Source organism: Bubalus kerabau, chromosome 8 (genome assembly GCF_029407905.1).
Source record: "Bubalus kerabau isolate K-KA32 ecotype Philippines breed swamp buffalo chromosome 8, PCC_UOA_SB_1v2, whole genome shotgun sequence".
NCBI classification, from domain to species: Eukaryota; Metazoa; Chordata; class Mammalia; order Artiodactyla; family Bovidae; genus Bubalus; species Bubalus kerabau.
In genome coordinates this window covers 78,121,028-78,138,605 of record NC_073631.1, presented here as the reverse complement: position 1 = coordinate 78,138,605, position 17,578 = coordinate 78,121,028, and the positions used below count along the sequence as shown (strand labels likewise).

The 17,578-nt window shown below is 48.0% G+C and overlaps 1 protein-coding gene across 6 annotated transcripts in view; it reads right to left on the bottom strand.

Moving 5' to 3' along the window:
- Positions 1–17,578, bottom strand: part of TNS3 (tensin 3) — a 223,066-nt gene that overhangs the window by 99,830 nt on the left and 105,658 nt on the right. For all 6 annotated transcript variants that reach the window (XM_055590657.1, XM_055590659.1, XM_055590655.1 and 3 more), the window contains 4 exons: positions 17,085–17,135; positions 15,392–15,514; positions 11,878–11,942; positions 8,737–8,820 (listed from right to left, as the gene is read on the bottom strand). In XM_055590657.1, the coding sequence (XP_055446632.1) occupies positions 8,737–8,820; positions 11,878–11,942; positions 15,392–15,514; positions 17,085–17,135 (323 nt within the window). The remainder of the gene's footprint in view (positions 1–8,736; positions 8,821–11,877; positions 11,943–15,391; positions 15,515–17,084; positions 17,136–17,578) is intronic.

Genomic DNA, 17,578 nt, shown 5'->3' with positions numbered 1-17,578 from the left:
GCTCACACCAGGAAACCTACAGAAGGCTGGAGTCCACACGGTGAGCCCACAGGAAGCCTGTGGATACCCCATCTCACTGTGAGAGGCCCACCCCGCTGCCTGAGCCACCCCACCCTCCTGTCTTCTGTCTCCTCTGTGCCCTTCCTCCTCACCGCCCATCTCAGCGGCAGGATGAGCACGTCTGCAGTGAGCTGGGAGACCTGTCTTCTCTCTCAATACCACGCACAGCCTTGTATGCCATGCTGACGCCCGCACCCTGCGTGGGTGCTTGACAGTCTAGAGAGAAGATTCTACCCATGAAGTGCTTCCTCACTGGTTTCTCCCAAGGCACAAGGTGGTAGGGCACACCTACCCAAGAGGGCACAGACCCGCCAGCCTCACAGATGCTGCCCAGCCTCATCCCCTCTCCCTATCCATTGTGCATGACTCCTGAGCAAACACAAACCCCACAACATCCAACATCTCTGTACATCTCTAATGCCAACACAGAGCCACGCAGGTGCAGGAAGGAAGCAATCACTGAATCACCAGGCTGTGTGGCCAGCACAATTTCCTCCATACCCTCCAGCCAGCTCACTCTAGTCCACTCCCCACAGAGCAGGGACATCCCCCACACAAACACGCTAGGACCGAATGCTACTCAGGCTCAGCCCACTTAGGTTAAAAAAATTGTGGCTTTCTCTGACTTACGTCACTGAGAATAATGACCTCAAGGTCCATCCATGTTGTGGCAGATGGCAGAATTTCATTATATTTTGTGGCTGAGTAGCCCTCCATCACACATTTTTACCACATACTCTTTATTCATTCACCCATTGAGGGACATCTAAATTGTTTCCACATCTTGGCTATTGGGAATAAGAAACATGGGCGTGAAGAGATCTCTTCGAGAGCCTGTCTTCATTTCCTTCAGAAATATACCCAGAAGTGGAATTGCTGAATCATACGGTAGTTCCATTTTTAATTTTTTGAGGAACCTCCACACTCTTTTCAACAGTGGCTGCACCAGTCTACATTCTCACCAACAGTGCACAAAGGCTCCCTTTGCTCCACATTCTTGTAAACACTTGTTTTTTCTTGTCTTTTGACCACTGCCTTTTCTAACAAGCGTGAGGTAACATCTCCCTGTGGTAGAACAGCACTCATATATGGAATCTAAAAAAGCCACACATACAAAAACAGAGTAAAATGGTGGTCACCAGGGGTTGGGGCTTTGGGGACAGAAAAGAATTTTTAAAGGGTACAAACTTACAATGAGCAGTAAATATGCCCTAGAAATATAATGCACGGTATGGTAAGTATGGGCTTCCCCAGTGCTTAGCCGAATCTGCCTGCCATGCAGGAGACGCAAGAGATGCGGGTTCCCTGGAGGAGGCCGTGGCAACTCACTCCAGTATTCTTGCTTGGAGAATCCCATGGACAGAGGAGCCTAGTGAGCCACAGTCCATGGGGTCACAAAAGAGTTGGACACGACTGAAGCGAAGGAACACCAGCATGAGCAGAGTAAATACAGACACTGTATTATAATTATCAAACTTGCTGAGAGATAGAACTTAATTATTCCAACCAATAAAAATAAATTATAATTATGTAATATGACAGAGGCGCTAATTGTGGCTACGATAGCAATCATACTACAACATAGGAACGCATCAAACTAACATGTGATACAACTTAGGACTTCCCTGGTGGTGCAGTGGTTAAGAATCCACCTGCCAATGTAGAGGACATGGGTTCGATCCCTGGTCCCAAGAGTCCACATGCCACAGAGCAACTAAGCCTGCGTGCCACAACTACTGAAGCCCGTGCTCTGCAACAAAGAGTAGTTCCCACTTGCCGCAAGCAGAGAAAGCCTGCACAAAGCAATGAAGATTCCAGGCAGTCACAAAATAAAATGAACAGGTTGTCACAGACTACCAGGCTGAGCTCCTTAGAGGGATGGGATGGGATAGGAGGCGGGAGGGAGGTTCCAGGGGGAGGGGACATGTGCATACCTATGGCTGATTCATGTTGATGTATGGCAGAAACCAACACAATATTGTAAAGCAACTACCCTCCAATTAAAAACAAACTTCAAAATAAATTTTAAAAAACATGTCATACGCCTTAAATTTACACAGTGTCATTTGTCAAGTACATCTAAATTTTTAAAAATATCTAATTTACACCAGCAATTCAGATGCAGTCCATTATCTCAAGCAGTTGAATCTGCATACAAAGCAAACTGAACAAGAGGAAATATCCAGTAAATTTAAAAAATAAAGTTAAAAACTCTACTTAAAAGCCATCCTTTTAGAAAAAAAAAAAATGCTAGCTTCAACTTAGGTGCCCTTGATGGTGTTCACATTTTCCTGGTGGCAAGTTGCTCTTCCCTTTCAGAAGAGGACAAAGCAGTTAAAAAGAATACATTTGAAGCAGTTCTAATGAGGTGGATGAAACTGGAGCCTATTATACAGAGTGAAGTAAGCCAGAAAGAAAAACACCAATACAGTATACTAACGCATATATATGGAATTTAGAAAGATGGTAACAATAACCCTGTGTACGAGACAGCAAAAGAGACACTGATGTATAGAACAGTCTTATGGACTCTGTGAGAGAGGGAGAGGGTGGGAAGATTTGGGAGAATGGCATTGAAACATGTAAAATATCATGTATGAAACAAGTTGCCAGTCCAGGTTCGATGCACGATACTGGATGCTTGGGGCTGGTGCACTGGGATGACCCAGAGGGATGGAATGGGGAGGGAGGAGGGAGGAGGGTTCAGGATGGGGAACACATGTATACCTGTGGCGGATTCATTTTGATATTTGGCAAAACTAATACAATTACGTAAAGTTTAAAAATAAAATAAAAGTAAAAAAAAATAATAATGTGTTAAAAAAAAAAAAAAAAAAAAAAAAACCTCACTCAACCAAGCCACAGAGACCAGATGGAAGCCCTGGGGGTCCTGAGGCCACGAAGCCAGGCCATGGCTGCAGGGCTCTGACCACCAGATGGCTCCACAGGCCTTTTCGTTTCATCTTCTATTTGAACAACAGATGCCTCGATTCCACTGTGGGCAGACACGGGAATGTTCACGTGACCTGTGCACCTATATTTAATCACCTAAATGCCATGCACTGCAGATTTCTGGGTTCGCCGGCCCCCTGCTTGTGAGCATATGAAAAGGGATGTTGAACTGGGGTTGGGAATCCCTGCCCACTCTGGACAGCAGTCTCCCTCTTCCAGTGCTGGGCAGCCCTGGTCACCACGCAACCCGCTTCCTTGGCCTTGTCAGTGGCCAAGCTGGTGTGTTTACTCCATGGGCACCTGGCCGTTTGCTCAGTCTGCACTGACCACTCCAGGCAAGATGGCCCTTCAGTCTGGACATCTCAGGGATCCACCAAAACACAGACCAGGCATCACGGAAGGCGAGGGTGGTCGGTTTCTGTTTCACTTTTTTTCCTTGGTTGTGCCGGAACTTCGTTGCTACGCGCGGGCTTTCTCAGTGGCGGTGAGCAGTGGGCTCATTGTGGTGCGTGGGCTTCTCGGTGTGGTGGTCTCTCCTGTTGCAGGGCACAGGCTCTAGGCTCAGGGGCTTTAGTATCACACAGGCTCAGTAGTTCTGGCTCACAGGCTCTAGAGCATGGGCTCAGCAGTTGTGGCACACAGGCTCTCTAACGGTGGCACATGGGCTCAGTTGCCCCGCAGCATGTGGAATCTTCCCAGACCAGGGATTAAACCGATGTGCCTGCACTGGCAGGTGAATTTTCATCCACTGCGCCCCCAGGGAAGTCCCCGATTCACTTTTTGATGCAAACATGGAGGGCCCGCCCCTTGCGCTGACACAGCCTGGCCAGCACTGCCGCCCAGTGGCCAGAGGGAGCGTGAGAGGGTGCTTCTTTGAAGAGCAGTGTCAACATCACCAGAGAAGTAGGAGCTGGAAGGCCAGGGCTCACACTCCCACGGGGTTAGAGACAGAGGGGAGGAAGGTGATCCCGGACATCTGCCCTGCTGACCAGTTCATCACTGAACCACTGCAATCAAACTCCCGGTCTACAGTTCTCATCTGCCCTTTATAAAAATCTGCTTTATATGGATCCATAGTTAGGTAAATCAAAGACAAAAATATTGTACAATGCAACTTACTCCTTCCTTCACATGCTTTCTTAATAAGGAAAAAAATACAAAATTATTTTATCCATTTCAGGTATTTTCTATTCGTTAGTGCTCCTTTCAAGCAACTGTACTGCCTAACTTTGTGGAACTGAAGTCATTTTTGGTTACTTGTTCATAGGATACAGTACAACTATAACTTCTGAGTACAAGTTCTGGATTTTGTGATATTGCAAAAGTTAGCATAACGTTTGTTAGCAGCCCAACTACCATCAGAATGGCCTTTGAAGAAAACTTGACACCAACTCATGTCACCATCTACCTAAGAGAGGGACAGGTGACAAGGGTCATTTGTATATTTATTTTTGTAAAGTGTATGGACAGCGTGGAGACAGCACTCTTGCCTGTTCCCCAGCCGTGGCTGATGGCTGATGTAAATGAGCTGATGTAAGCCCAGGGGCCTTGCCTGTCACCCCAGCCTACCACCCAGAACCCAGACAGGTTGACATGGCCAAGGAGGACAGCACAGGCTCCTTGCCCTTCTCGGGGGCCTTCCTCCAGGCAACCCTAATTGGCAAATTCGAAACTCCAGATCCCACAGTGACTGTGGCCTCAGTCCAGGGAAGCACTCTTGGTTGTGTGCGATGGGACACTCGACGCCATAAATCAAGCAAATCTCCTCTCTATGCACCACCAATCAGTGTGTGTGGTGCGGGAGGGGTAAAGAAAACCTTTGTACATTAAAATGAATTTTTCATGAATTTTTCTTCGGGGCGGGGGGGCCCTCATCCTGCTGTCCCAGAACTCTTTCATACCCTCATCAGTCTCTCAGATGAGTGGCTGAGAAGCTCCGCTCTAGGCCACCTGAGTGTGACCTGGAAAAAAGAGGACTGTGGGGTTTTTGTGGCTGTTGTTCAGTCTCTAAGTCGTGTCCAACTCTTTGCAACCCCATGGACTGCAGCATGCCAGGCTTCCCTGTCCTCCATTATCTCCCAGAGTTTGCTTAAACTCATGTCCACTGAGTCAATGATGCCATCCAACCATTTCATCCTCTGTTGCCCCCTTCTCCTCTTGCCCTCAATCTTTCCCAGCATCAGGGTCTTTTCCAATGAGTCAGCTCTTCACATCAGGGGGCCAAAGTATTGGAGCTCAGCTTCAGCACCAGTCCTTCCAATGAATATTCAGGACTGATTTCCTTTAGGATTAACTGGTTTAATCTCCTGGCTGTCCAAGGGACTCAAGTATCAAAGAATGCTGCAATGTTGGGGAACTTTTCCAGCTATTAGAAACACCTAGGAATCCAATCTTGCTTTCTGTACGCCCAGACTTCTGGCTTCTCTTCCTCTACCTCATGGGACACAGGAACGACCCTCACCCAGGACGTTTGGGGTGTCTCTTCTTCCCCGAACTCTCAGGAGATATTTGCTGTCCCAAAGAAAGAGCCAGTCACCTGTCATTCTCCTCCCTAAACAAACCCAAAGTAATGGGACTCGCTCCCAACTCCTTCATGGGAAGAAAGGAAAAGGGGAGGAGAAAAGGAAAAGGGGAGAAGAAAAGAAGGTCAGAAAATTTCATCATTTAAGTCGTGACTTCCATGATGCTGTTGATAACTAAGGCTGTAGAAGGTTTTTCTTTAATTACTTGTCAAAATGAAAGGGCCTCCAAGGTCACGGGTGCCTCTCTGAAGCAGAAGGTTCATCATCCCCACAGGAGGTCACCTGGGGGTGACCTCAAGCTGCTCCTGAGGCTTGCTCGAGGCAAAAGGTGCAGGGAGAGATAAGTGCTCTTGCCTGAGGAATTCTGCTGGAAGCAAGCAATCTCCAACAGCCACTGCCGGCCGAGCTGCTACAGGTCAACTGCTCAGTGGTTTTTAGGAGTGAGGCACAAAGTGACAGAGAATCTGCCACCCATCAAATGGGCCTCCAGCCTCTCCAGCTCATAAACCCATTATTTATTTTTTAATTGAAGGATAACTGTTTTACAGAATTTTGTTTTCTGTCAAACATCAACAAGAATCAGCCATAGGTGCACTTATGTCCCCTCCCTCCCAAACTTCCTGCCTATCTCCCTCCCCATCCCACCCTTCTAGATTGTCACAGAGCCCCTGTTTGAGTTCCCTAAGTCATACAGCAAGTTCCCACTGGCTATCTATTTTACACATGGTATTGTAAGTTTCCATGTTACTCTCGCCATACATTTCACTCTCTCCCTCCCCGTGTCCATAAGTCTGTTCTCTAATTAATTAATCCACTCTCATCCCGAGATTGCTTTTGAAAAGGTTTCTTGAGCTCAGTCCTAAAATAGCCTGCAGAGCTCCCCCTCGGGCTTTGGGACCACAGTGATGGTCCCACCATCACTGAATCCGTCCCCGCATGAGCGGTCATCGCACATCCTCCGGGTCTCAAATATTCCTCCAGACGTACCTATTCTTTCACTCAGTCATGAACCCGCTCCGTTACGAGGTGGCGAGCATCTTCTGAGGCAGGTGCTGTCAGGATAAGCTCCCCTATTCTGAGGGAGCAGGAAGATCAGCCTCGAAATGCTAGGTTTAACCCACGCCACCCTATCAGTGTCAATACGACAGCTTTTGCTGTGTAATCATGCGGGAGAACCATGGGCAAGTTAAAGTGAGAAGATACTTCCCTTTTTCCACATTCCTTCAATGGTATTAAAAAGCTGCAGCAGAAACATCACATGATATCCCTTATATTAATATGTGGAATCGGAAAAGGCTTGATACAAATGAACTTATTTACAAAACAGAAACAGGTTCACAGACTTAGAGAATGAACTTACAGGTTGCCAGGGTGGGGAGGGGTAGGGAGGATAAGGGAAGGGACAGTTAGGGAGTTTGGAATGGACAGGTACACACTGCTTATTTAAAATGGATAACCAACAAGGAACTATGGTACAGCACAGGGAACTCTGCTCAGTGTTATGTGGCAGCCTGGATGGGAGGGGAATTCAGGGGAGCATGGATACACGCATATGTATGGATGAGTCCCTTTGCTGTCCACCTGAAACTATCATAACACTGTTAAACTAGCTATGCTGTGCTGTGCTTAGGCATTCAGCTGTGTCCGACTCTGCGACTCTATGAACTGTAGCCCACCAGGCTTCTCTGTCCGTGGAGATTCTCTACGCAAGAATACTAGAGTGGGTTGCTATGCCCTCCTCTAGGGGATATTCCCAACCCAGGAACTGAACTGGGGTCTCCCTCATTGCAGGCCAATTCTTTACCAGATGAGCTACCAGGGAACCCCAAATGAGCTATACTCCAATACAAAATAATTTTTTTTTAAAGCTGCAGTAAGTAATAAGAATAAAAAGAAGAAAATAAGGCAAATATCCTTTCCTGGTGTGTGCTGAGTTTTGAGGTGGGTCACCCCCTGTTTTCCCTCACATCTCACACAGGGGCTCATATGAATGTAACCATTCTGGAAACAGCTCAACCAAGAAATGACACTTAATGGTTCAAAATAGATCAAGGGGCTGTTTAACTGTAATACTAATGAAATGCTGGTTTTTCCAAGACAACTCACATGCCCTGTGGGGCCTTTGCTCAGAGCAGGGCACAGCCAGGCTCCAACCCACCATCTCACATCCACAACACACTCTGGTCCACAAACAGACCTGCCATGGGGAACACCCAGGATGAAGCGGGCAGTGCCTCTGGTGACCCTGGAAATCCCTTTCCCAAGTGGAAATACCTCAAATTGGCCCTGGACAAAAACCCCCTGTGCCCCTGCCCCCGGATGGCAATGAAGCTTTCAATCCTCCCAAGTCCACTGGCCCCGCCCTCTGGCCCTGGCGGGAAGAGATGCAAGGGGCAGGAAAACCATCTTGGCGATGGCCTTGGCAATTCTTGAGCAAATGCCCTGCCATTTGCTTTGAAGTAAAAACACAGTGCTCTTGGCACCATGTCCCCATCTGCAGAGGAAGTAGGTCTGGAAGACAAGTGGCTAAGGCCCCTCTCAGGCCACGCACCTGACCCTCCTCTGATTCTTCTCCACCTGGGCCTGGGGACAGCGTGGATTCACCTGGGGGCCGGCAGCCAGAGTAAGTCTGCTCCCCAGGGTCCCGCCGCAGCATGTACCAGGGGCCATGCCAAGCAGGGGACAAGGGGACATGGGCCGAGGAGACCAAGGAGAAGGACTCCTGGGCCTCTGAAGCTGGCCAACTAGGAACCTGAGTATGTCAACAGCTTTGCTGGTGATAAGCTGCTTTCACTGGCTTCTACCACCCACAGCCCCTCTGTTTACAGGGGCCGTGCCAGAGACCACTTGGCCTGCAAAGCCCAGCACATCCACCATCCAGCCCCTTACAGACACAGTTCACAGACCCCGGGTCAGGAGAAACAAACCAGTTCCAACACAGTAACAGCACCAACACGAGCTGGGAGCGCCGGAGACTTGATGGCCGAGTGTGTGGGGAGGGAGCCCTGAGACCACACCAGAGTCAGTCAGGGTGAGGGGCTCCCTGCATCCCCATACAGGGTGGCTCGTCACTCACCACTGGACACCAACAATCCCCGCTTCCTAACCACGGCTGGTCAGAGGGGGTTTATCTTCCGTCCCTACATTTTTAAATGTAAAATCTCATTCCACCTTTCCCTCTGGCTGTGGGACAGATACATACCGTTTCTGGGATGGCTGCATTAAAGCTGCAAGTTTATCATCATAAAACTTCTTCATTGCAAATCTGTCAAGGGCCTGGTCAGCACTGGGGAAGCAGAGACAGAGAGAGATTTAACTCCATGGCCACGGAGGGGTGGGAGGTGAGGTGTAACAGGGGACAGGTCCTGAGGTTGTTCTGAACAGCTGGCACCCACTAAGAGCTCCATTTTGCTACATTCCCTCCTCTGGCACACCCACTTTAGCATCTCTTCTCAGGCCTCATCTCCTCCAGGAAGATGTTCCAGGCCAAGGGGAAGCCAGGCCTGCAGGAGAAGCCAGGCCTGAAGTCCCCCGTTTGAAACAGCAGCTCCTAATCCTAGCACATGGCACTTTCTGTGCTGCATTTACAACACAGAACAATCACAGTATACTATCCTGACAGGATAACCACCCATCTGCCATTGCTCACAGGTGGGCACAGGCCTGGTGTCCTAACTACCGAAACAACCATCTAAAATAACAACTTTGTCTAAATAAGGGGCTGGTTGGTGGGGCTGCACAAAAACAAGGGTCACTTAAGGACTGCATGTTTAACACAGCAGATGTACATGTTTTTAGAGTGAAAAGTATAAGCACATATTCACCTATACATTTTTAAGTGTTCCTTTTTCTGGAATTCACTTGTTTTATTAAATGCTGACAATGCATTTTAGTCACTGTTTATGTTCAGCGTTAATATCACTGCTTAGTGACTCAGCCCGGAGAAGGCGATGGCACCCCACTCCAGTACTTTTGCCTGGAAAATCCCATGGACTGAGGAGCCTGGTAGGCTGCAGTGCATGGGGTCGCTAGAGTCGGACATGACTGAGTGACTTCACTTTCACTTTTCACTTTGATGCATTGGAGAAGGAAATGGCAACCCACTCCAGTGGTCAAGATCCCTGGAGAATCCCAGGGACGGGGAAGCCTGGTGGGCTGCCGTCTATGGGGTCGCACAGAGTTGGACACGACTGAAGCAACTTAGCAGCAGCAGCAGCAGCAGCAGTGACTCTGTCATGTTCAATTCTTCGCGACCCATGGACTGTAGCCCACCAGGCTCCTCTGTCCATGGGATTCTCCAGGTAAGAATACTGGAGTGGATAGCCATTCCCTTCTCCACGAGCTCTTCCTACCCCCGAGATTGAACCTGGGTCTCCTGCATTGCAGGCAGATCCTTTAACATCTGAGCCACCAGGGAAGCTTGTTAATATCAGTACCAGTATTCATAATATGAGCACTGACTCTATCTTTATGAACTCTTATCTTCCTAGTGCTGGTACCAGAATGTTTTTCTTAGTTCACTTTGAGACTTGGACATGTCTATTTTGATCTGAACACAGTGTGTGACAAAGGCCTTCAAAAGTCCCTATGATTACACTACCTGTGGGAATACTATCTAAGGGGAAAACAGAAATAGTAAAAATGATCAAAGATGTAATCATGAGAATCTGTCATCAGGGCATACTTCAGTGTACAAAATCATTAGAAAGAAGCAACTGAAATTCTAAAGAAAAACTGCAAACAACCTGGATAGGCAATACTGGTAAATGCTTAAATACATAACATTCTATTCATGAAGTAGCAAACTATGCAGCCGCCAATTAGGAAAGTGTTAATTCAGACAACCATGTTACAAAAATCTTGGTAGTGTCACTTCACTGTAGCGAAGAGCACTTAATACTATCTTATCTACTAGCACCCGCAGGATGAACATCAGCCCACACCAGCACTGATGCTGCAAGTGCCTTTCATGCAATAATACATGGAATTGTCCAAAAAAACCCTGTGAGGAACAGCCATCAGCCCTGCTTCCTAGGTGAGGACCCCGGAGTTTAGAGCCTTTCATGTGAATTGCCTAACACGTGCAGCTGAGACACACTTCAGCTATTCAGAAAAAAGTGGGGCATTTAGACAGAGTATCAATGATAAGGTTACAGTGAAAAAAAGCCCAGTCTCCACGCTTTCCAAAAATGCCAGGACTGTCCATGGCACATGAAACTCTGGTTCCAGACAGAGCTGTGCTGTTGTGGGCAAAAATGTGAGGTGGCCTCTGTCCAGAGTCTGCCAGGTGAAATCTGCTCTCTGACCAGAGGGATGTGACGTGAGCAGGAATCTCAATTTGTCTGGCACACACACACACAAGTGCTTATTATCACCAAGAAAGGATCTGACTTTCACTGGAGGGTTGGGTTTCCTGCCTGGCAGGCATGAGCTCTCCAATTTGTTTCCACAGAAAACATTTGGAAAGTCAAATTTCATTCCTTAATGCTAGAAAGGAAAGGGTTTATCGGCTAATATGAATAGGCTTATATTTCCTCAGAACGGAGTAGTTCATACTTCACAAAGTGGCCATTGAACAGAGAGGGCCAACGCAGATGCAACACCCAGAAAGAACGATATTTCTGAACTGGATCTCAGTGTGAGTGGAGACGTGTGCTCGGGGGTGCCTCTGGGTCTACCAATGTACCCAGCACCCGGAGGCCTGGCACGCAGCTGGGGCCTCACTCACGGGCCTCGCAGTGCCTGTCATCCCCAGTGGATGGGACCCACCTCCTGTGGGCAGCAACCCCATGCCCATGGCAGCACTTCCTGAGAACCAGACCAGATCTGGCTTCCTGCTCATTGAGATCCTGAGCAGTCTTAAGTCCGCCAAGTCTCAGTTTCCTCATCTGTAAAATGGGAGTGATGACTACTCCCTCCTGGATTACTTGGGAGGATTGAGCAAGAAAAAGGAAATATGCAAAGTACTTCCCAGAGGCCCAGTGCATGTAAACCACGGCAGCCGTGGCCATCGCCATGAACATGTGCAGAATGTGAGGTGTCCAGTGAGAAGCACTGCTTTGGTTTTACTAATGGTAGTGTCTGTCCCCATCAGCCTTGCCACAGGTTGACAGTGTACTTGCTTTATTGGTGATGCCTCCCTGAAGCTTTCAGTGTGAATCATACATCGCTGCCACTGAGTAAAGTGTCTTTCTCACGAGCTTTCACCCTCAGCTGCAGCTAGGTTTCTAGGCACCAGGGACATGAGCCTTGGTCTCCAAGTCAGCTCCGAGGGGTCCGCCTCCTGCCCACCCAGCTTCAGAGCATCCCAACGCCCACAGCAGCAAGGACACTTCCCTCCTACCTGGCCGAGACATTGGTGAAGTGCATGTAAGATGATATGACCACGCCGATGCGTCCCTTTCCACCCTGCAGGAGATGGAAGAGAGGTCATTAGAACAGGAAAGCACTGCTTCCTTCACAGGATGGCAAAGAGCCTGCTTTGACAGGGAAGCCAGCATTACCCTCCTCTGGTCCCTGTTCTGAGGGACGGCAGCACCCAGCTCAGCAGAGAACACACGCGTGGGGTACTAACAGCAGGAGCAGGTGCTAACCAGGCCCTCTGAGGACGCGACCGAGGCCAGGTCTGCACAGAGGTGGCCCATCAGTTCCTCATTTCCCCAGTGAGGCCAGGAAAAAACTGTTGGGTGGAAGCCATTAGTGTGACTTAATCACCCAGGTGAGAGAGACCCGAATGCCCCACTTATAAGCTGAGGACTTTGAGGGCTGCACACAGAGCCCAGAGAAGTCCAGAGGAGTAGGACAGCCAGTCTCAGGGTGCGGCCACATCACAGCCTCACAGGCACCACCCAGCCCTGCACGGTCACAGGGGACACCCCTCCGAGGCAGCTTTATGGAAAATGCATCACTCAGTCCATAACCACAGACATGCACTGCCCAGACAAGGCAGCCCAGCAGGGCTTCAGACCAACATCACCAACAGAAGGTTCTGGAAGCACCACAGCTCTGTGATGAGCCACCTCAACCAGAACCATGGACTGCCACCTTCTGAAACACACTGTCATGACCCAGGACAGCAGTCAGCAAACCACAGCCCACCGGCCACTTCTGCCCACCTGCTGTGTCCCTTGGAGTTCAGAGCTGTCTTAACATTTCCAAACCGTTGAAGAAAAACCAGAAGAACAGTATTTCAATGACACACGAAAATCAAATCAAGTTCAAATGTCAGTGTCCACAAATAAATGTGACTGGGACACAGCTGCGCCTGGCAGTTCGGCTCATCTGGGGCGATTTCCACCTGGCAGTGGCAGTGGAATAGTCTGTGGGGCCCCAAAGCCTGGAAAGCCCTGTTTGGGTTCCTTCAAGAAGAGTCAACAACCCGTGATCTAGAATCACATAGGTCACAATGGCTGCGTCACCAACACGCAGCTCCTTTGTCTATTCTTAAAAAGGAATGATAAAGGAAATTCAGGTCAAAATCCTGGCGTGTGACTATCCCCTAGGAGGGTTTTCCTCTCTGTCTCATGAACATTGAGTACATGCCTCAGAAACTCAATGCAGACACACCATCAGTCCTGAACCCTGGCACCTGCAGTTATAACCGCACAGTTACAAGTATGTTTCTTATATAAATTCACCAGCAGGGAACAACACCTCCGCCAAGTCAGGTACATGGAGGACTTCACTGCCACCGTCTCTAATGCTGCTCATTATGGACAGAAAGTCTTTAAGCACCAGAAACATTCTTTAGGACCTGAACAGCTTTTATCTGTTCTTAAGAGAAATCACTGATGACACGAGTCCCAATGAGTATCCTCCACCAACAACTCAAGACTGAACCACGTGGAGGGGGTGAAACCATCCAGAAGAATCACCAGCTATTTCTACTCAAAATTATTGTGGGTAGGGTGAGGACAAGCACACACAGATACCACTGTTGGCATCCAGTGGGAAGACAGGGTCGCACAGTCTGGTCCTTGTCTGCCCTCCCCAGGCCAGGATGCCATTCCTGGCACTCATGGGCAGGAAGAGCCCATTCTTCAGGGCTGGCAGGTTTGGGGGAAGTCAGCAGTCTCAACCCCCCAGGAACCACAATGAATTTCCCTTGAAGTCAACCTCTATAAATTCAAATTCAGAGGGTTTCTCTCTCATGGTGTGTTTCCTGAATCATCTCCAGAAGGGTTCACGGGCCACCAGAATAGGGCAAGAGATGAGCAAATGGTTTCCAAGAAGTTTCAACATGTTCCCAGTTAACCCCACTGCCAAGACTTGTCTCAAAAGGCAAGCGTAGTTTAGGAAAAGGATGTTTCAGGGGACTCTACATGGTAAGTTCATCACTTGTGGCCCAGATGTTGTAAACAGTTTTATAATTTAGTTCATTAAAAAAGTGAACTGTTGAAATGGGATGATGGTGAAGGGGATGCACCTCGAGGTCTAGGAGCCAGAATCCTCGGGAGACACAGCTGGCAGCAGGTCTGGGTGCCCCGGGCAGGCATATCTCCCCAGGCTGGGCACTGCAGTGCTCTGGGTGGTTTAGAGACCACTGCTTCACGGGCCTGTGAAGGGATCTTGGGCAAAAGCGGCCCATCAGCAGTATCCTCACATGTAAAAATCAATAGGCCATACCCAGTAAAAAAATACAGAGCTCGTTTTGACAAGAATTGTTTAAAAAAAAAAAGAGTCTCTTTCTTTGTTTTAAGCTTGCACCAAAATACAAATATGGAGAGAAGCACCTTAATATAACATAATCCTTGAATTAAAGCCCTGGTTAACTTAATTTAGTAAGAGAACTAATGGGGCTCCCTGGCTGTTTGTGGGAGAACGTAATCGAATCTGACTTGAGAGTAAGCAACAGAAGCAGAGAGCAGCAAACACCATGTGTGCACCCAGAGGCTTTTCCTCTCAGCCGAGTGACCATTGAATTCACCGAGTGTGGGAGCTCTGAACATCGTCAGCTGCTGTCTGCCCTCCTCATTCAGTACCCTTGCAGGAAACTCACCTGAAAAGTCTGATAACTCAAAAGGAAGGTTCTTTTACACTAAGGTCCATAATGCAAAGGGCTTTTGTGCAGATTTTGAGTATGAAAAGTCTGAAGGAAGAAACATTTCAAGGTGGAAATGTCCATATTTTTGAGATGTCCTGATGGTGTAAAGTGTACAGAGCAGGGAGCAGACCCCTTCTTCTGGGACAGAGCCCCACCCCTTGCCCCCCCACCCCTCTCAGAGCATTCCTCCCACATGCTGCATGAGCTCAAGATGTCTGGGAAAATGCATCAGATTTGAGGAATCCAGGGTAGTGCAGGAAGAGGCTACGAACAAGCCAAGGCAGTTGAGAAACTGGAAAAGTAAGAAGAGAGGCAGTTCCAGGTCAGAGAAGGGTGCCTAGCAGGTCAGGAAGCCAGGACAAGGCACCGACATCCCCGCAGCCACCCTGCAAGCATGGACATGTCACGTCCACCCCACCAGACTGGCCTGCTCGGAAAGGACCATATAACTCCTGTAGTAGCATCCTGCCCACAGTCTCATGCCAATCAACTGGCATCACTCAGGTGGCACAGAGTCCAATGTTGTATGCCTTAATAAGTACCCTTTGCTTTTTAAACCGGAGATTTCCATGAAAAACAAAAAAACGCATGAAAATGAAAGGATTACCTCCCAGGGGCCCCCACCTTAGCTTCACCATGTACAATTGTGCATTTAGGAACATCAGTCCTATGCATTCTGAAGCCAGACTCCAGGAGGCTGGATGACTATTTCCCTCCCCTTAGGATACATATGAAAACCTAACCACAAACCCCTAAAGAAGCAGGCAATCCGGGTGAAGAGGCAGTCCCCCTGGGCCCCCGAGCAGGCGCTCACCCTGCAGTGAATAACGACCACGTGTTGGGGGTCGCTGTTCAGCCAGGCCTCCTGCGCCTTGCAGATGGTGCACACCTTATCCAGGGGTGGCGCGTGCAGCTCCGGCCAGCCCACGTCCAGAATCTACGGGGAAAGAGAGGAGGCTTTCTGCTGTCCATCTCCAAGAAGCCCTATGAAGTCATCTCAAGACCTTTTTTTTTTTTTAATTTAGCAAAATATTTCATTTTATAATACAGAACAACATTCTGTGTTCCTTTTCTAAAACTTAGTGGGAACTGTGGCTCCTTTACTGGAAAGAAAAATATGAAGGATTATATTTTCCCCATGAGACATCTACTCCCCAGTCTTATCTGCTTTTGTGCAGCTGGAATGACAATTCTAGAAAGGGCTTTCAGGAGCCGCTAATGGTGCATGGCTCATGGGGAGAGGCCCAGGCCTGGCAAGATCTGAAACAGGAGTTCTTGGCATGAGCTGCTGCCAAAATTCCTCCCTTCAGACTCAAATCGCAGTTTGGGAAAATGCGGTGAGCCATTCCCAGACACAAGGGGCAGATAACTACGGGGAGGGAGATGCCTATCACACGTGACACTCCTCAAAAGAGAAGACTGTGCCCAGGAGGGAGGGAGGAGGCCTTCAAAGCTTGGTTACAATTCAGGAACAAAGAAAGTCTGTGCCCCAAACACAAACTCTGAGCCACTTGACATGCATTCCCACCTCTAAGCCTGTGGGCCTGCAGGGCTGTTATTTTTGCTTTCCTTTCCTTTTTTAAGAAGGGAGGGGAGGCAGAGCTCTGTCTTACTATAAAAGCAATAGAAATTGTGTATTGATGGAAAAATTCAGAAAATTGCTGGAAGCAGGCAAAGGCACACACCCCTTCTGCCATGAAGAGTGATGAGCTACAACATTCTGATGAATCCCTTATTCTTTTTCTACGTAGCTGAAATACTATCATACATAAATTCTATTTAGCATAGGTGAAATACTATCATACATAAATTCTATATTCTGCCCTTGTTAACGAGCAATAAAACAGGCAATTTACCATACTATTTTCGTATCCTAATGGCTGCAAAATACTCCAACATATGAAATACAGTATGTGCATACATATATATCATATATACCACAACTTACACTTATACAGTCTTAAAATTTTTCCCCTAAATCTTTGTTATTAAAAAAAGAATAATGTATGGAAGGGGAGAGTGTGCTGTACAGACAGGGCAGGAAAGATCTTTGAGGTAAAAATGTCTGGATTTGATTGTGGCGGTGGTGACGTAAATCTACATAGAATGAGATGGCAGAGAAACACACACACACACACACACACACACACCCCTGCTACATGAGAACCCAGTGGAGGTTGCACGCAGTCTGTGGGTTGTGCCAACGTCATCAGTATGTACCTGCCATCAGTATTTTACTACAGGTCGTGCAAGACAGTACTACTGGGGACAGCTGGGTCGGGGTGTGTGGGATCGCCCTGTATTATTTTTGCAGTTTCCTGTGGCATTATAACTACTTCAAGATAAAAAATTGTAGGAAAAAAATAAGCCATGGATATGAACAGTTCCTAATAGCCCTCATTAAGTCATATTCCACAGAGACTTGCTACATAACCTTTTGGCACGAGCAGGATAAGCATCACAGACACTTAACAAAACTCAGAATATACAAAGGGCTAAGGTCCTACCTTTGGGTTAAGCTTCGTAAGGTCATATCTCTTTTCCGAGAGGTTTAATACCTACAAAGGGGAAATAAGAAGCTATTAGACTAATCATTATCCTCAGACCAAAGGGAATAACTGCATTCTCACAGGCTCTTTGCCTTCGATTTGGCAGATTATGAAAAAGACTGAAATGTATAGATATGTAATCGTCATGGAATGAAAAAACAGATGATATGGACAGTCACCTCTTAGTGGCTCAGACGGTAAAGCATCTGCCTATAATGCAGGAGACACAGGTTGCATCCCTGGATCAGGAAGACTCCCTGGAAAAGGGAATGGCAATCCACTCCAGTATTCTTGCCTGGAGAATCCCATGGAGGAGCCTGTGGGCTACAGTCCATGGGGTCTTACAGAGTCGGACATAACTGAGCAACTAACACTTTTGAGGAGAGCATACACATCCTATGGGACTGGCCTTGGTTCCTCGGGGGAACAAGGTACGGGGTGGAGGGCCCTGG